At 32.8% G+C, this 21,024-nt stretch overlaps 1 protein-coding gene across 2 annotated transcripts; it reads left to right on the forward strand.

Annotated features, from left to right (window-relative positions):
- The first annotated feature begins 51 nt into the window (after positions 1-51).
- LOC117911500 (proline iminopeptidase) lies at positions 52-19,602 on the forward strand. Of its 2 annotated transcripts, none has more exons than XM_034825901.1 (11): positions 52-275; positions 944-1,146; positions 2,164-2,262; positions 2,349-2,459; positions 2,540-2,602; positions 2,745-2,838; positions 3,330-3,427; positions 4,564-4,665; positions 15,081-15,194; positions 18,025-18,099; positions 19,232-19,602. In XM_034825901.1, exons 1-11 carry the CDS (start codon positions 164-166, stop codon positions 19,334-19,336), a joined length of 1,176 nt encoding a protein of 391 aa, XP_034681792.1. In that variant the 5' UTR covers positions 52-163; the 3' UTR covers positions 19,337-19,602. The 2 variants fall into 2 exon arrangements, with proteins under 2 accessions (XP_034681792.1, XP_034681793.1); XM_034825902.1 differs by lacking the exon at positions 52-275 and adding an exon at positions 293-795.
- The last annotated feature ends 1,422 nt before the right edge of the window (positions 19,603-21,024 follow it).

Here is a 21,024-nt window from a genome sequence, read left to right on the forward strand (position 1 = left end):
CAATAATCCATGGATGGAGAATGGGTTCTCCATTTTGAAATGGGGAATAAAGAAATCGTACACACAAGGACGAATGATGTTCAATTTGGGCATAGAATAAGAGAATGTGCCATATTATCCCATAATTATCGCTTTCAAATTAACCAATGACGAGAGGAAACTGATGATGTTGCGGGGTTTAGCCTTCAATCCAAAAATTCTTCACTTCTCTCCTTCTCTTCCTCTCTTTTCCTTAAATTCCCCTTCTTTCTCTTCCCGTCTTCCATCTTTCTCAGGTCTCTCTCACTCTCCTTCTGTGTATTTCTTCTGTATGTACTGACCCGTCGGTTGGTTTTGTGGAAAATTCAGGAAAAGAAGAGAAAATCGGAAGTTCTGTGTTTGTTGTTACCGATTTTTGAAAAGAAGAAATGAAAAACATCTTCTTTTCTATGTCAATTTGTTGGGTTGTGATCAGTCGAGTAGAGGGTTTTGTTTCAACTGATTACGAAAGAAAATTCTAGCATTTAAAGTTTTAATTTTGGTTGTTTTTTTTTTTTTTTTTTTTTTCTGCCCTTTTCATAGCAACAAACCACTCGCTGATTTATTGGATCGTTGGAAGAAAACCGAATTTGGAATGCCATGATTGTTGTTGCTTTCGTTTTTGGAAAATGGAAATCATCCACTCCTACTTCAACCAGTTGGAAGTAGAGGGTTTTCCTTTTTGATCACAAAAGAAAAATCTAGCATTCAAAGTTTCAATTTTGTTTCCTCGTTCTGCTCTCTTTGTCAGAAATCCAGCAGTTTCTTTGGTTGTTGGTGTTTTTTTTTTTTTTTTTGTGAATTTCAAGTTGGTTTTAAGTCTTATGTAACAGTAGAAGAGCTGAAACCGGTTTGTTCATAATTTGTTCCTTTTTCATTCTCTAGTTTTGTTAGGTCATATGGATTTGTTTATGTGATTGGGCAGGAAGAAAGAATTCCATTTTACAGGCGCAAGGACTTGGTTTTAAGAGTGAGAACCAACTAGGCACAACAATGGATCTAGGCAAGGAAGTGCCGGAATTAAATAGGAATCTTTATCCACCTATAGAGCCGTATAGCTCAGGTTTTTTGAAGGTTTCAGATCTTCATTCAATCTATTGGGAGCTGTCAGGAAATCCAAATGGGCATGTGAGTGGGTATTTCTCAATTTTAATTATATACCCAAGCCTAAATTTTTGGTTTTAATTTTATTTAATTTGTTCATTAATTTATATATGGTAGTTGATTATTGTTAGTTTAAGTGGGTTAATATTAGAGCATTGTTTGATGTAAAATTGGAATTTCCTTCACATTTCTGTAATGCTATGTTTGAATCTTGTATGCAAATTGGATTGGTCTGTTGTATTTTGCTTAGTATTTGCTGTGAGTTCATTGTAAGTGTCTTTTAGCAATTGATTCGATTCTTTTATGGCTTGCCATGGTAGAGCATTTCAGAATTTAAAAGTAACCTCATTTATATTGCCTTTTTGTTGGCTCTGTTTTCGCCCCCAGATTACCCTACCTACGTGTTTAATGAATTGCTAAGTGAACATACAATGAACCGGATAATTCCACTGGACATTCGAACTTACCAAAAGTTTATGTTATAACATCTGTTTTTTTTCAACTTTTTCTGTTTTTTATTTTTTTTCTTTGTTCTTTTTTTTTCTTTTCCTTTTTCTTTGTTTGGGTGGTTGGGTTTGGCATTGTCATATATCTGAACTTGGGAGCCTGCCGGAGATGTGTGCTTACATAGATTTCAGATACAACATAAAATAACATGTAGCTAAAGTAAATCGCATAAACCAAAGCAGCAGTTATGGCATCGACTCAACTAGTTTGGTAAAAAGTTACTAATATTGGCAACTGAATTTGTTACTGATTGAACTAAGTGGACCTTGTTGTAGTTTAGGATGTTTCTAGGACAAGGAATATGTATAATTCTTCCACCCAATTTCCTTTTACTTTTCTGTCTTGCTCTGCATCAAACCTGTAGAGAGTAATATTACAGATCAAAATGAATTTTCTGGATGCTTTAATCTATAGAATGAATATAACAGTTGGCTCCTGCATGGTCATTTTACAAAGAGATGTGGGTTGTTGTTCTTTTGCTTGTAATTTCTTTGATTTACTTTGGTTTATCTCTTTGTGAACTATATGTTTCAGCCAGTTGTTTTCATTCACGGGGGCCCAGGAGGAGGGACCTCACCAAGTAACAGGACCTTCTTTGATCCTGATTTCTACCGAATCATTCTATTTGATCAGGTTTTTTCTTTGAACTGTTATGTTTAATTAATTGCTAAATGTTGCTTATAAAGTTGTTTCATAAAGCATTATTTTTTTTTTTTCAGCGAGGTGCTGGTAAGAGCACACCCCATGCATGCTTGGTGGATAACACCACCTGGGATCTTGTCAATGACATTGAAAAGCTAAGAGAGCACTTGGAAATTCCAGAATGGCAGGTGAAGATTTCATGCCTGGTGAAGTTCTTGTTGAATGCACGTTGTAACTATCAACATTTCTCTTCTGTTGGATTCTTCAGGTATTTGGTGGGTCATGGGGAAGTACGCTGGCCCTTGCATATAGTCAGTCACACCCTGACAAGGTACACTCTGTGTTTGGTTTCTCATTTTTTTCTTTTTCTGATACTGCTCTGTATGGAAAAAAAAGTTCTGTAGTTTGAGAAAACTTTTGCATAAATAACTGATTCAAGAGTTGACAAACATTTCTATGTTAAATGTATTAAGGTCACTGGTATGGTCCTTAGAGGGATCTTTCTGTTGCGGAAGAAGGAACTTGATTGGTTTTATGAGGGTGGTGCTGCTGCTATATATCCTGATGGTATGTTCTCTAGAATTCTTATTCTGTTTTAGTGATTAATATATTGAGAATTGGATTACCGAAGCTGTAAATTTCATGTCCTCAGGATATTATTGACAGATTTGGGGAGACATTATCCAGTTTTGTGTTTATTTCAAGACTTGCAATAGCAATAGTAATCTCACTTCTAAGATATCATCTTTTTAGAATGTGTCTCCAACATTTCTTAAGGCACAAATTATTTCATGTATTTTAGGTGTTCCCTTAAGCCAGAAAAACTCCCTATTTCAGAATCTATTTACAAGGGACCTAGCCTGACGGGGAATGTAAGTGAGCAATTCAGGAAACATGACCATGGGGTGTGTTGAGTTTTAGGTGTGGGGAAGGTGTGTTTGGCGAGTATTCATTTTATAGATGTATTACTTTGATATTCTGCACTTGTGTTGGTCATTTTTGCAGATGAAACTTTGTAAGGTGACTGAATGCTTTGTGTGTCTCTTTTCATTATACAGCTTGGGAGCCTTTTAGAGATCTTATTCCAGAAAATGAAAGGGATTGTTTAATTGATGCCTACCACAAGAGATTAAACTCTGATGATATGGAAATACAAGTAAGAATTGCTGTCTAGTTCTTGACAAGAGCCGCCTTCTTTTACAGTTACTGAACTGTTTTCTTCTTAGTTTCTTATGGCCTCAGTATCTGCATCTTAACTGTAAATAAACATGCATCTCTGAACATCAGTGAAATTTTCTAGGAATATAGTTTCAAAATTATGTCCTAGAAAAATCTTTTTGGGAGAGAAGAAAAAATACATTGTCAAAGATTGTGACAAAAGGAGGTCAAGTCTGCCTACTCGATATAAGATTTGTTGGCTGTTGGCACATAGCCTTGTGGAACTTGCTTGGTATTGTGTGTGGTGTTTATTGAGGTTCAAGCTTCTTTTATAAAATTCTTAAATAATGTGATAGTTTTTTATTTAAAATATGGACTTGCAGAAATTCCAAATTCTTTTCAATTAGAACTCAAAAACCCAGTTATCTGGTGAATACAATTACATCTTGAATTAATTATGGTAATTCTTGTGATCCTATATTCATGTCTTTCATATTTCTATGTGCTTAAAAATCTCAAGACTTTGTTGTTGATGAGTTTTTTCATCTTACATCTGTTCATGCCTCATGCTAAATCTTTTACAATATAGATCTATTTGTTTGATGGGAAAAAAGTTAAGTCATAGATGTGTGCATTAATGATGTCAGATGGGCATTTGGAATTCTGATTCTAATGTTGTAATTATACATTATTGGAGTATATGTTGATACATAATGAATGGGGAGGATGTGTGGACATTTTCTGGAAAGGATTAGTTACAGAATTAATATAAAATAAAGTAGCAAGTCACTTCACTCCACATTGGATTTATGAGTTGCTATGAACAAAGTATCCGTCTTCTTGTGGTCCATGCAGTTTTTGTGGTGGTCTAGACTGTTCCTAGATATTTCTCTATATCCCAGAAAACTGCCAAAATATGGTATCTCTAGCACTTTTTGTGGTAGTCTAGACTGTTCCTAGGTCCTTCTCAATATCCCAGAAAACTGCCTAAGTATGGTATCTCTAGCACTGAAAAAATGAAATAAAATTGCTGCATGCAATCTTTAGCTTGATTATTATGATTTCAAGCTGAATATTATATTGTGACTTGTGAGTGCAATTTACGTTTTCCTTAAATCTCTTGTTTGCTTTTAGTATGCAGCTGCTAGAGCATGGACAAAATGGGAAATGATGACTGCTCATCTTCTTCCAAATGAAGAGAACATCAAGAAAGGCGATGATGATAAATTTTCATTGGCATTTGTAAGTTAATTCAGCAGAGAGTATTATTACTATCTTAGAGCTTTGCAGTAGTGAAAATTGATTAATGCATTTTGAAATGTGGTATTTTTGGGGATTTCATGAGTGGCTTAGTTAATTTTGATCTCATAAAGGTTATATATCTCTTCACTATCTTTTGCAATCTTGTAGTAACTCATTTGTTTTCTTTACATGCTTATATGCAATATTCTATATTGTTTTCTTATCCTCCAATGCAAACTTGTTGTGCAAGCATGCTTACATGCAAATGTGTGTGCACATACATATTATTTTTTAATTGATTATTTTTACACATGCATACATGGTGTTGAAGGCCAAAAATAACTCATTTGTGGCAGAAAAAATTATGAGAATTGGCATGCATTTGAAACTTCTGTTCAAACCAATGCTGATTCTGCCACCCCCACTTGGTGCCTCTTACACGTTTATTTATTTTCAAAAGTGCAAAGTTGTGTGAGCAACACCCATGACTGCTATAATAGGCCTGAAGGAAAATGCAATGAAAAAGAGAACAAGAACCTTCTTATTTTCTTCTTTGTGAAAATTGTAAGATTAAGATGGAAAGTACCTTGCCCTTGACGCTTGGCTCAAGTGGTAAAGGGATGGGGAGGGTTTGTGGGAGGTTCTAGGTTCAAGTCCCAATGGGGACAAAAATTTACCTATCAGAAAAAAAAAAAAAGGCTAGAAAATACCTCATGAAGATTAAAAACCCCTCCAAGATGGAAATCCCAAGATGAAGAATTATCATTGCATATTGGGATGAGGATGGAAAATCCACCATAATTGTGTGAGGATGAAACACCACCAACATGGAAAATAAGGACGAAAAACATGAAAAAATGACATGGTGGTTGTCATTGCAGATGATCGAAACACCCAAATATGTCGATGAAGATGAAACCCTAAAGGATGATGATGAAGATAAGGTGGGGAAGATGAGGATAGGAAGATAAAAACCTAAATCTCTAGAGTTGCAAAGACAATGATGAAGACCTAAACCAAAAATCCTATAGCTACATTTAGTTCGTTGGATAGAATATCATTTCTAATGAAATATAATATCATTAAATATATATATATTTTTTTGATAAATATCACGAATATATTAAAGGGCAAAGGCCGCCAAGCATACAGGACGTATACAATCTGCCTCAAAACGAGAGCACAAAAAAAACAAGCACCCTTACCCTCCCTTAAGTGGCCGCTAGCCACTCCAAAAGACCTAAGAGTGAAGAGGACTCCTCTCCAATATACACCCTAGCCCAACTCCACAAGGTACAAACAAAAGAATTTTTGAGTTTTTGTATATTTAACACCCCTCCCTTAAAAGCTAACCTATTCCTTTCCTTCCATACCGTCCAAAAAATGCACAACAGGATAGAATTCCAAATTTTTTTCCTCTTTTTCCCCACAAAGGGGCCCTTCCAACTGAATAACGCCTCCTTCACCAACTCTGGGAACACCCACTGAACCCCCACGAGGGCAAAAATAATTTCCCATAAGGCCCTTACCACTATACAATGCAAAAGAATGTGATTTACACTCTTCTCTTCACAACCACACAAAAAACATCGGTTAGGAAACTGCTAGCCCCGTTTTTGAAGCCTATCCAGGGTAAGAATCTTCCTCCACGTGGCTTCCCAAGCAAAAAACGCCGCTTTGGTTGGGACCTTGTCCACCCAAACGCCTCTATACGGAAAGTCGCAGGCATTGGTAACAACCAGCCCGTTGTAGGCATCCTTCACCCCATACCTCCCATGGCCCCCTCCCTTTCCAAAGCACCACGTCCTCTTCTGAAGATAGCTTGAAGTCCCTGAGCATAATAAGCAATCCTCTAATCAAGTCCAACTCCCAATCATTAAAGTCTCTATGGAATCTAAGATTCCAACCTCCTGAACCACTGCTAAATATTATATCCAATAGATTATGATATCCTAAGATAGTATATCCAATAAATAATGGTATCTTGGGTTGTATCCACGGATGAAAATTTCGCTAAATATCAACAACATTTTGCCGATATATCGTTTATTGGGACATATGGAAACGATATTAAGTGTAGAAATATCGCTTAGGCGAAATTTTGGGAAAAATCGCCCAAAATCGCTGATTTTTTCCGATATTTCAGATAGTCAACGCGGATCAACACTGCTACAGTGCCGCATAGTGAAAGTGTTACAGTGCACTATAGTGAAGCTTAAAATTGCCTTTTTTAATTTTGTTGATGAGGGGACTCAAACCCCAAACAAAATGCTTACCCACTACTTAGCCTACCACTAGAGCAAGTAACCTCCTTGTTTATTATATTGCACCCAAGATATTTATATTCAAAGTCATTATCTAAACAAAATATTAAAAGAATGTTTTAGAGAACAAATTAATTATGATTATTTTATAATTAAATAAAAAAATTTCATATAATTGATTACCAAAAATATAAAAATTATCATGATAATTTTCTTCATGGTGTTTTTAATATCATTAATAGATTAATTAAATATTAAAAGATTATACATATATCACAATTTATTTTATATCATTTAATACAATTGAATTAAATGGATCATAATTTTAATATTAAATATATTTTAAATTAGACATGTTATAATCAAATATCACAATATTATTATGAAATAATATTTGATGTAATTTAATAATAAATATACACTTATTTATAAAAAAAATAATAAATATACATTTATAAAATTCATATTTTTTTATCAACACATACGATATTATTATTAAATATGATAAATCATATTATACATATATCAAATTCTTCAATAAAACAACTTTAAAATTTCTATTATACTTCTAATTATATTTTTATAAGGTTTTTCTTATATTTTCATGAATTTTGATCAATTTTTGGTCTACCAATATTTTTTTCTAAAATATTTGTCAATATATCTTTGATATATTTGATATATTTGTAAAATTGAAATATCGATATATCTGTGATTATCGATATTTTCATTCTTGACTGTATCCAATGAGATGTATTATACCATTAAGTATTTGGTGGTCAAAGGAATAAAAATTGGAATGGAAAGCTCATTCATTCTAATATTAAGTTATTTTTCAAATAACAAATATATTGCTTCATGTTGTATACATACATACATATATAAGGTGAAAGGCAAAAACCAAGGCAATAGCCTAACTATAGTAAGGCGATAAAGTGTGTACATATATTTACCTATTTGATACTTAACCAATAAAAACATCATTTTTAACAATCAGTACTAATAAATTTTCATTCCTCGTGTTGTCTTATAAAATTAACACCCTTAAGGCTTGGTTCAAATGGTCAAGGGTTGGGAGGGTTTGTGAGAGGTTCCAAGTTCAAGTCTTAGTAGGGAGAAAAATTTACCTATAAAAGAAATGGCATCTTATGAAATTAACAACATAGCATCATTTGAAGTGTTAAAAATTATACCCCACATCATAAGAAACATCATATTGCTTAGAGAAATGCATGTTGTCTAAATGCATGTTTTAATTTTCCAAACATTCAAAAATTAAAATAAAGAAATAAAATAAGAGAGTAAACATCCTAGAGAAGATTTAGGCATCATCATTGGAATTAAAATTGTTATCACTTCCATCAAGACTAGATTGATAGTCCTTCATCTTGTTATTACTATGATTGATAATATGATGTTTCATTTTATACTCTATTTTAATCTAATATTAGATTGAAATAAATTACAATCAAGTATGTTTAATCTTAATCCATGATCAAAGACAATCGCCCCTACACCTTGAGCCTAATCCTAAGGCGATAGCCTAGGTGTTGCCTCTTTTAAGCCACCTTGCCTAGGTCTTCAAGTGGGGACTTTCATTTGCCCTGCCTAACCTGGTGGCCTAGGTCACCTAGACAATCACCTTATATATATATGAAATCTCTTTCATGTTTAGCAATATTTGAATATCTCTTTACAATTTACTTTTCAATTGGTAATTTTTATTTCTTTATTAATAGTATTAGTAATTAAAATATTAAAAAATTTATAAATAAATAGTATTACATTTTTTAATCAAGGCTTTTATTTTTTAATTAAAATTTTTGTTTTGCAAAGGGGCTAACAAGAAAAAAATTTAAATAATAGAAGGAAATAAATGAGAGAAAAGAATTTATGATCCATGAGTTATGTATATACATATCTCATCTCTCCATAGGATTATTAAATCCTATATAGGAAGGATATGAGAAAGAGGGTGAATATATTATCTTGCCTCTTATTTTATGTATTCTTAATTAAATATGGAATAGGATAAGAGATGAAATAATATATTCTACCTCATTGTTAACAAAAACATGAGATACGATATGTTATCTCACATCTTATCCTATTCCATGTTATATCCAACATATCAAATATGACCTATAGGTTTTGAAGTATTAAAAGAAAATAGATAAGAGGATGAAAACATAAACATCCCAAATTGTTATACTGAAAAGATCATGATGAAATCTTAAAGATAAAACCCCATAGTTAAAAAAATTTGAGAACCTCGAGGGCACCAACTTAACCCCTCCTTTTAGATTCCTGTCGACTAACGCTTGTTTCTCAAGCATTGCCACTCCATATGAAGGTGAAAAAATTCCCTCAGCTGGCCACTAAAAGCAGCCCATAGCCTATTTTGGTAAATACCGCAACCTAGCACGTTGTACCCATATTGCTACACCCCCTTCCATTGAAGGTTTTAATTGCCTTAGCATATGATATGCTCTTTGGACTAGGCTCCTTACCCAACCTTGCAACATCCTAAGGAGGCAGCTGAACTGCTGCCACTAAATGACGGAGAGGAGACATAACCTTGAGGCTTTGGAACTTGTTTGCCATAGTGACCTAATCAATAAAGCCAACCCCCTCTATTAAGATAATTTTTTTTTGATGGATAAAAGGTATGTATTGAAAAACGCCAAAAAGGGGCGCGCTAAAGGACACATAATATATACAACGAAAGCCAAAAAGTGTAAAAAAAAAAAAAAAAAAAAAGGGATGGAAAAACAAAAAATACCCCCTCCTTTAAACCTCACCCTTTCAATCAATGAAATCAATATAGACAACAATCTTTCTCCTATAAATAGCTTGGACCAAGAAAACTAGCTACACAAAAACAGAACTTTCAGTCTATGATCAAAGAGCTCCACATTTTCTAAAGATTTACTATATTGCTCTTTCCAAATTATCCCAAAAAAAAAGGCACAAAAGCGCAGGTTCCCAAACCTTTTTCTGCTTCCTCCTGACAAAAGAGTCATGCCAACCTAATAGAGTCTCTTTGACAGAGGAATGCATCACCCAAGAGATACCAGAAAGAGAGAACAAAAGCTGCCATAACATCCTCGCCTTGCTACAATGCAGAAGAATTTGGTCAATTAACTCCTCACGAGTGTGACATAAACATCTATTGGCTAAAGATCAACCTCTCTATTGTAATTGATCAAGAGTCAAATCTTTTCCCCTAGTCCTCTCCCAAGCAAAGAAGCTCACCTTAAGTGGAACCTAAGCATTCCACACAATTGGGAATGACTCTAATCTCCCTTCCTCCAAGCTCGAGTAAACAGACCTAACAGAGAAAGTTCCGCTTTTTGTCTTTAACCAACACATCTTGTCCTCTCCTCTCCCAACAACCCCCTTGATAAGAAGCATTGCCAAGAAGTGCTCCACAATCTTAATCGTCCAATTGTTTAGATTCCTAGAGAATCTAGGAGTCCAAACACCTCTTCCATTAGAGTGAGACTATAAGTCTGCCACCCTATCCTTTGAAGTAGCTAAGGCAAAAAGGGAAGGAAAAGAAACAGTCAAGGGGTCATTGCCACACCATTTATCCCTTGAAAACGTTACCCTACTCCCATTGTCCACAGAGAATGAAATTCTACAATTAACTATCCCCCATAACTTTCTATGGCCTTTCATAACCCATCACCATAACCATCACTTATTTCCTTAGAACACCAACCCCCCTCAACTTCCTCATATTTACTGCTTATAATTTGTCTCCAATACACCTCCCTTTTTGTTGCAAATCCTCAATTCCACTTGCACAATAGGGCCTTGTTGATTAAAGGACGTCTAGCTCCTAGGCGCCTCTCTCCTCTTATATGAACAAACAATGGACCACTTCACTAGATGAGGTTTCTCTCTAAGGTCCCTTCTCCTTGAAAAAATTCTCGTTGAATTTGCTCGAATCTTAACCTTACTATCCTCAATAACCGGAATAGAGACATGAAGTGGATCAGCAAGCTAGAAAGAGTTGTCCTAAATCCTAATTAGTGCTAGTCTCCTGCCTTTGGAAATATAATGTTGTTTTCACATTGCCAATCTTTTACGGAACCTCTCTTCTACCCCATCCCAAGCAGTCAAAGAATTATGAGGGGCACCTAGAGGAAGGCCCAAATAGGAGGTCGAGAGCACACCCACTCTGCAACCTAACACAAAAGCCAACTCCTCCAAGTTCTCCACCATCCTAATTGGAATGAGCTAACTCTTGATTAGGTTAATTTTCAAACCCTCTGTTAAGAGGATTGGCAGCCTTCCATTCTCCTTTGAAATCAATATGCAGAGTAGATATCAACTAGCTTGATTACCTCAAATATCTAACCTATACCTTTCTTCCTTCTTCTTTTAACTCCCTACAAAATGGTTTCTCTTCTCCTCTACAAAAGGACTGCACTCCATCTAGGAGCCATGGGAGATCCTTTGCTCTACATATGATCCACCTTGATACTCCTTCTCCTTCTCTAGAATTCTTCCCCCAAACTCCCTGAAGCATCTTCCACAAGTATTTCAAATGACTTCAATTCCAACAAGAACCAACTTTTTCTATGCCCTATCAACCTCCAATTCTCCATCTCCTAATTGGTTATCAGCCTCTATATGCTTGAAGGTTAGCAATACTAAGAATTTGTTTCACCTTCTTCCATTTCTAATTCTAGCATGAGAGAACAAAATGTTCATGTGAAATACAACTTTGTTAAGTAGTTCTTGAAATGCCTTATATCCCTTAGATGACTTTCCAATTTCATTGGGATATTTTCTTTTCCTTTTAAAGTTAATTGGGGCTGAATAGGATGTGATGCTTCCTATTTTTCTTTCTTGGTCAAAGAATAATGTCCAAGGACCTATTGCTTCCAGGAAAGAAATCTAAAAGTTGATGTTGTTGTCATTTTCCTTGGGTGCTAACTGCTAAAAATACAAACTACATGAGAGAAATTTGAAGGATATGCAATTGGAGTTTTACATGCTGCATAATCCTTGTTAGTTTATTGAATATGTGAAGAGGAATTATATGGTTCAGATATTCTTTTTTGGTATGAATACTTTCATTATATACTTGTTAAAGAAGATGAAAAAATGTCTTACCGTTGGTTTTAAATCTCATCTCAAAGTTCAATTTATCTAGTTGGTATGTGGTAATATGTTGAATAACATAGGAAAATATAAAGTGCTCTCAAAAGAAATATAGTGGCCCCCAAAAAACAATAGAAGTAGATGAATGACATGTCTTACCACTTAAATACCATCACCTTGTTTGTTGCATTTGTATGTTGCTTGGTAATATGTTAATCATCAAAGTAGTATAACATGCACTACATTGAAAAACTCTACTAGGGTCTTCTTTTGAATGGGACATAAAAAAATTAAATAAGTAAGCTATTGTTCAATTATTATTATTATTATTTTTTTTTTATCAATATAAGCTATTGTTCAATTATACTTGATTGTATTCTAGGTGCAAGTCATCAAGAGCAAATGACTAGTCTCGGGAGATGTACGGATATCTGAACAAGTCTAATAAAAATAGAGGAATGTTTTCTAGAGTTTTTAAGTGTAAATCATAAACTCTAGAAAGGACCTCCTTAACAAACTTATGAATGAAATTAAAAATTTTGGACTTAATTTTATTTTATTTTAATTTATTTTGATAGGCAAATGGATGAGTGAAAATATATTAGAAGGCGACTAACTTAAAAAGTTTACACAACTAAAAATATTGAATTCAATACTATTGTTTTAAGAGGATATGGATATGATAATGGATCTAATATGAATAAATAAATAAAACAACCAATTTTATAAAAAGGACTTGGACACAAATCCTAAGATGTTGTAGAGGTTGTGCAGTTTTTATGATCTTTGCCTAAGAAATTGCAATGTGGTCAGTTCTTGTCCTAAAGGTTCATCGTTTTGCTTTTCTTGGGTGTGACCATAGTTGTTAATAATAAAACGTATCGTGTATCATTTTTCTATTTTTATGTATCGTGTATTATAAGTTTTTTTTATAGATTAAAAAATAAATAGAAAAAATATGTATATGTGTGAATATCTATTGAAATATATGAAAACATTGAATGTTGAAGTTTTGACAAGTTCAAATTAACAAAATATAACTTTAATATCTAGATTCATTAGATAATTTACAAAAATAAACTTCTTCAATTTTTAGTTTCAAATTCTAATTAGGCATATGCACTTATTGTGTTGTTATACATGTGTGTGTGTGTCATCTTCAAATTTCTAGCTTTTTAGGTTCGTCATCATTTTTTTTTTCACTAAAAAAGAAATTAAAAAAAACCTAATACATTAAGTAAAAAAAATTATTCACTAATAACCATTATTTTCATTGCCAACATTCAAATCATTCAAATGAAAAATTTTCAATTCATTGTAAAGATAAACTTACTTGACTTTTAATATTACATCTGACAATAAGAATGAAACTTTTTATATAAGATTATTTTACCTATTTCTCCTTTTTGTAATTAATTTTTAATCTTTTAGTATATTTTAAACAATTAACATCATAAATTCTCTTTTAAAAAAAAATTAATTTGATTTTTTTTTTAAATATAGAAAATTGTTGAAGATGTATGTATTGTTGTATTATAATATAATTTATCGTATTGTGTATCGTATATGTATCATAAGATAGGCTCTAAAGTAAGATATGGATTGTGATACGTATCAATTTCCATAAAAAAAATGTGTCATATCGTTGTATCGTATTGTATATCGTAAGTTTTTAACAACTATGGGTGTGGCATATTTACATTTTTTTTTTCCTTCTACAAAGTGGTGCAAAAGCTTTACAAGACAACTTTTGTGCTTAACCATTAAGTTGTCACAAACATAAGGTTTTTTTTTCTGCTCTTTCTTTGTAGACTTCTAGCACTATTTATAGACTTCCTGTATGCTTGGTTACTGCCCCCTCTGGTTAGGTGCTTTTAACACCTATTTCCTTTGCCTATCACAAGTAAACAAACAAACAAATAAAATAAAATAAACTAAATGGAATTGTGTTTGGAAAGTTGCATTGAAAGTGTTAAATTAATAATATTTTGTGTTCTACAAGTAAGAGATTTTTATGTAAATTGGGAAAAACTGGTGAAGATCCAAAATCAGGGAAGACAACTAAATATTTAACAACATTTGAACCTTAGTTTGAGTTCTTATTGAGAATGACTATTTGTTATAATATATTATTTGTTATGTTGATGACAAGGCAACACATGTAACTAAAGAATATTTTAAAATTAATTGGTAATATTTCTCAATGCAAAGGAGGTTGGCCAATTTCAAATGTAAGAATATATATATTTTTTGTTTTTTATTTTACTTAAAAAAAATCACCTCTTACCTAACACTAAAATCATCATATGATGATATTTGAAAAAACAGTCCTCAATCTTGAATGTAAAATGCATGTGTAGCTAATAGAAGGATGATTTGATGATACACATTATTGTTGCTTTTGTAGGAGGAAGCTTTTAAAAACTATAATTGTTTTTTTTTTTTAAAAAACAAATGTTATTTTACCTTAGCATCTAGATTGACTGTATTACCATTAAGTGGATTAGCCATATTATCCATTAAAAAGAGACATTGGGAAAACTTGGATTCATATGCTCAATTTGTAATTTTCCATCTCTAAAGTTGAGGAAAACAGATTTTAACTAAGCATTTTCTATCATATAGAAAAAGATTCACTCACAATTTTTGCCCTTGTACTCAACTTTTATTGGGCTGCTTCTGGGAAGATTAAAAAAGAACTTGGCTTGGGGTAGTTGGAAAATGTTATGATGGTCTTTAATTTAATAGAGGATAGGGCCACTGTTAGATGAATGACATATAAGGATTCATGCAACTGGACCTAAGTAATTAAGGTTAAAGGTTTGTTGTGTTTCTGCAGTTCTTGTTTCTGTGTATATATTTGAATATATATATATATATATATATTGTTTGTAGCTGTGATTTTACTGTGTCTATATATATCTATATATGTGTGTGTGTGTCGGTGTATGCATATATAATTTATGGTTGTGAAAGATGATTGAACTTTTGCTTGTAATCCTAAACTATGTTGATTTTTCTATCCCTCAGGCATTTGCAAGGATTGAAAATCATTACTTTGTGAACAAGGGTTTCTTTCCTTCAGATTCATTCCTGTTGGATAATATTGAAAAGATAAGGCATATTAATGCTACAATTGTACAGGTATTTGTTTTAACTCTATCACTTGTCAACTGGCCTTTTTAGTTATTTTTGCAGCGTGTAATCTATATAGAAAGAATGTTTCATGCATAATGGTGGTACACATGATATCTGGTGACGTTATCATATTCTGAAAATGTCTTAATGCTTGTTTTTCATATCCTTTGTCTGTTATGCAGTTGACTTTATCGCGTGAGTGTATAGTTAAATAGAAAAAATGTTGTTTAATGCTGCTACTGTTATGTAGACTCCAAAATGCAAGAAATTAATGTCTTAGGATGAAGAAGTAAAAAGGACACATTAGGCACCTTGTTTAGGGCCATATCTAGGTTGGATTACACATGAATGTTATCAAAATATATGCTTTTCTTCTAGTTAAATGTGATTTTAAGCATAAATTATTAAGAAAACATAGTATAATACTAATAAACTTATTCTATTAAAAATCCATTTTGATTGATCAAGAAGATCGAATCTGGCATGGTCTGAGTTGAATATTAAAGAAATATTCACTTATTTTATTCAGATATTAACAATGGAATAGGTGATGTGGACTGGATTCAGGTCAAACTCACTCTTTTTCTTGTCCTAATAGAGAGATATTATCCATTTTCTAATTAGGTGTGCTTTCTATGACAACATGTAGAAATTAAAGGTAGCTCTATATACTGGAAATTGAAGGTTGTGTCAGTACTGTTGTTTAAAGCTTAAGATACACAATACATAAAACCAGTATGTATTGTGTCTTGTGTATCTTAAGATACACATACAATATTATGATACAATTGCATTTGATCTTTTTAAGTAGCTCTTTTTGGAAAAAGCAAATGTAAAAATTTTTCACCACGATTTTTGTATTATTGTCTAGATTTGATGAGGAAAGGACAAGAAGAGAGTGAATGATTTGATGTGGAAACATTGTCCACATGTTGTCAAAGGGAGTGCTGAAGATTGAAGCTTGAGTTTAATTATTACTTAAACAAATACTTTTAAAGTTAATATATTATTGTCTAAAAGGTGTACAACAGGTGATGCACTCTTCAGTTAGGGTGTTTCTCTTGAGCTTGTATGGATCTTTTGTTGGAAAAAAGAAAAAAAAAAGCTTGGAAAGTTGCTCCATTATGCGTGTTTTGGACCATCTAAAGGGAGAGAAATATGAGAACCTTCAATAACCGTGAAAGCTTGGACCAAACAATAAAAAATTATTTCTTGAACTTTTTTTGGGATTGGATTAGATTGCTCATTGGGGACCGTTTTTGGCGTTGTTAGAATTTTTGGAATAGTTACTCTTTTTAGGGTTTGGTTGCTGGTTTTTGTGTCTTCATGCCTTGCTTTTTGGTCTTTGGGTTGCTTTGTATACATCATGTATGCTTCTTATCTCTTTACATTTTTCACTTACCCATAAAAAAAAAATGATCTTAAAGGTGGTTTAAGGTTAAAAGTTGGTGAGAAATGGGACAAGATGAGAGAGAGTGATTCCATGTGGAAACCTTATACATGTGTTGTCAAAAGGTTTGGAAAATTTAGAGTCTATTTGGTAACTATTTTTGAAAATAATTCTAAAAAATAGTTTTTAAGAACATTTTTTGAAAACTATTTTATGATGTTTTGTAGAATAAAAGTCTATCTGGGAACTTGAAATGTTTTTAACCTATTTTTAATATTTTTAAAAATAATTTTTATGTCTAGAGCTTTATTTTTAATCATTATACATGTTTGTATAATTATTTTTTAAAACCGCTCTCAAAAAACAAGTGAAAACAATTGAAAATAACTAAAAGATGTTATATGAAAATATCTTATTTTCTGTTTTTGAGAACAAAAAATAGTTTTTTGATTGCCAAACATGTTCTATAATTTTTTTGTTCAAGAAAACAGAAAACTATTTTCGAAAACAGTTGCCAAACAGACTCTAAAGCTTTAGTCTAGTTATTGTTCCAAGAAAATTGTAGAGGTTTTGTGGAGTTAAAGCTTTAATCTCACCCAGGTGAGGTTGGCTAAATATTAAATTAAATGATGAAGTCCATAAACCTAAATCACTTCCCTTAATTTGGTGATGCACATTGTGTTTGAAGGTGTTCAACTGTGTCCTAATGGCTGCCTTGATTTGGCATGCTTGAATTTCAAGGGATGCTGACTTATTACAGTCCTTGTGCTTACTGCCTAAAGCACACCAGAATCTTCACCCAGGAACAAAATGAGTTTACAGACAATATGCTATTGCCTGTTTGGGTTCCAATCTTTCTACAAGTTCACAATGATCTTTTCTTATTGACTTGTAAAAAATAGAAGCAGGAAAACATGGAAATGCTACCTAAAATAACATTAAAAATTTGTAATCTTGGTTTTCTTTACCAGGCTGCAATTGGCATGTACATAGCATCAGTTCTACTACTGATCCACTAATTTTACTTATGGTCACAAAACATTGACATTTTCTGCTATTATTTCAATATTATTGCACTACAATGCTGCCTAGCTTCCAAGTGATAAATTTTTCTTTAAACAAATCTTTGTCTTACTACCACTTGCAGTGTTCTCACATCATAAGAAATTAATTGTTTATGTATTAATTTACATCTTTCAAGGTGTGACCACTTGCATGGAATGCTTTCTTTTCCTTTTTTTTGTCTTTTACTGCATCATTGTTGGATTCATATTTTGCTTAATTTTTGTCTTTCGAGTTGTAAATAATATTAGTAAGTGTTTTTTATTGTATCATATTAAAATGCATATTGTATATGCTATTGTATGTGGTACATGACGTATGCCCCTAGAAGATTCTGTTGGATTTAGGTTCCCAGCCTGATTTCTGTTGAAATTTCTTTTGTAGGGAAGATATGATATGTGCTGTCCTATTATGACAGCTTGGGATCTTCATAAAGCTTGGCCAGAGGCAGATTTCAAGGTAACCAAAATGCTTTCAGTCATTGTTTTCATTAATACCAGTTTCTATTTCACAAAATGCATTTTTTTTAACAGGCTGTTATACACAAAAGGCCTATTGATGCTCGAATCTGTTGACATCACTGAGCATGGATGTAGACATCCACAAAACTCCTGTTGAATAATCAGAAATCTACATTGGACATTGCTATATAACACATGCTTATAGTTGAACCATAAAGTTAAAATGATGCTAATAATCAATAACTATATGATATGGTTTACATGGTAAGTTAGCTGAATGAAGGCATAATACATTTGACTTGTAGGAATGACATAGAATTGTTGATAGGGAGAAGTGTAGGACAGTAGGAGCGATGTAGGTATCCTTCATGAATCAAATGACGCAATTGGCTCTTTCTGGATGTGGCCATAAGGAGAGGGTGCACAGAATTCTTTAAGTACTTTTGCTGGAATATTGGGAATGGTAGGTAGTTGGTGCTGTTCTCACACATGTGGCATGGGGAGAATGCAGGTTTTTTTAGACTTGAAATGGGATTACCAGGTTTTTTTAGAGTTATGGCGAATGCAGAAACTATAATCAGAGATGAGAGCACTGGAACCCTAACATTCTGCATTTTGGACGGGGTCCGGAATTCCTTTTTTTTTTTTTTCTTTTCCTGGGTGGAGGTGGGTTTGGTTTCAGTAGAGTGGTTCTGCTTTATTTCCTTCTTTTTGCATACCTTTTTATGCGCATTTTGTATGCTTCTCCTTTATGTGGGTTGTTTCATCCTTGGCATTTTTGTTTATGCAAATTATTTTTCTTAAGAAAAAATGAAGGGTGATTCATAATCTGCACACTGAGATCTGTGTGTTTTTCATGTGCTGTTATTCAAAATTATGTGTAGGAAGACAGAATAGCTTAAATGATTCAGTAGGTCACGTGCCAAAAATGAGTTTTGACAGATTATTCTTTTTCGTTCATGGTTTTAAATCTCTTGTGCAGATTTTTTTTATAGTCATCTACTGCCTGTGTTACAATTCATGTTAATGCTGCATTGGTCCCAATCAAGAAATAAAATTTGAATTTGTTTTGCATGTTCTCATATCTTTGGATGAGTAACAAATTACTAAATTATTCAATTCTGTAACAGATTGTGCCAGATGCTGGACATTCGGCCAATGAACCAGGAATAGCTGCTGAACTTGTTGCTGCAAATGAGAAGCTGAAGAATATTATCAAGAATGGTGGACCCTGAGATGATTAGGTGCAGTACTCAACTTAGAAAATTACCAATGCCCTATACTATAATAATAAGACATTGAGAGGCATTATTTCCTGTACTATCATCTGAGATTTACAAGAAAATGGGTGTCACTGATTTTGCTCTGCTTTGGCATTGCCCTGTATTTTGATGGAGTGGAGTCCCTTCAAGACAGAGTATGAAGGGACTATGTAGAGTCTTTATTTCAAGTTCGTAATGTCAGAATGAGAATGGTTTGAAAGGAATAGTTCTTCGCATCACAATTTTCTCGAGATAGGGAACAGAAGAGACCATTCCTCCTATGTAGGTGAAAGAGTTCCTCTGGCCATAGAACCCCTCCTTGCTAAGTTAGAGATAAAAATAAAACTTTTAAGATTAATTGAGCATATTGACATGCTGGACTTGGTTTATTGGAAGGAAACTTCCCCTCTTGTGTGGTTCTTGTGTAGTTGAATATGGCAAACCAGCAACCTCTAAGTGAATTTGCCTTCTACTCATGAGGCAATGACAGGCACCAGGTGACAAAGTATTCTGTACATCTGTGATACTGTGTCAGCATTATTAGTGGAGAAGTTCCAATTTAGATGATTTTTTCTTAATAAAATTGATTTAAGTCATGATAATCAGTATATACTCGTACATCTAGGAGTACTCTCTTACATGTGGTTCACTTGTGTGAAGAAGAAAGAAAATTGATTAGGTTTTATAAAGGGTTGGGAAAGTTTGTATCATAAAAATAACTCCATGATAGTTTCAGGGGTTCTGCATGCTTGAAGGAAATGCATTGAGAATTGCTTAACATTTTCCTCAAAAGTGTATTGTGTAATGCCTTGAAATTTGAAAATTTAGACCCTATTTGGTAATTATTTTTTAAATTAATTTTCTCCTCATAGAAAAAAAAAAAACATGAAAATATATGATTGTAACCAAAAAACAAAAAACAAAGAACTGTTTTATGATTTTTTTTTTTAATAAAAGAAGTGTTTTTAGAAAATATTTTTTAATTGTTTTTAGTTCTTTCTATTTGTTTTATGATAACTGTTTTAAAAAATAATTATATAAATATGAAAAATGATAAAAAATAAAGTAATATATATAAAAGTTATTTTAAAAAAACATAAAAAAAGGGGTTAAAAATATTCAATGCCCCAAATAGATTTTTAGTTTGCAAAACATTAGAAAATAGTTTTAAAAAAATGTTCTGATTTCGAAAACACTTGTTTCCAAAAATTGTTTTGCAGATGGATTTGGAGATTGATTTGCAGATGTACTTACTAAAGAGTTGCCATCCAAGTGTTTTAAGCTTCTTCATGAGAATTGTTTCAAGGGTCTGCAAGGTTAACAGAAGTACATGGTTGATGAAGTTAAAGATTCTTAAGGATTTAGAAATAGTGATAAGATGACTCCAGTGTTAGGCTATCATGATGTAGTTTGGGATAGGCAACTCTCCTATAATCTCTCTTATATGTTTTGTTTCTACATTTACATTGCAGGGGAGTTTACCTAAAGGGAGCTACATGGGATCAAAGTCACTTTTTAGACTAGTTTCCTATTCATCTCCATCTTACTCATCTCTCCAATGGCAAACAACATCAGCTCTGTCAATTTGCTCCCCAACACACCCCTATCATAGGAGCATATTGGCCTGTATGTTTAACAAAACTATAATTCTACTCCTAATT

This window comes from Vitis riparia, chromosome 3 (genome assembly GCF_004353265.1).
Source record: "Vitis riparia cultivar Riparia Gloire de Montpellier isolate 1030 chromosome 3, EGFV_Vit.rip_1.0, whole genome shotgun sequence".
Lineage (NCBI taxonomy): Eukaryota > Viridiplantae > Streptophyta > Magnoliopsida > Vitales > Vitaceae > Vitis > Vitis riparia.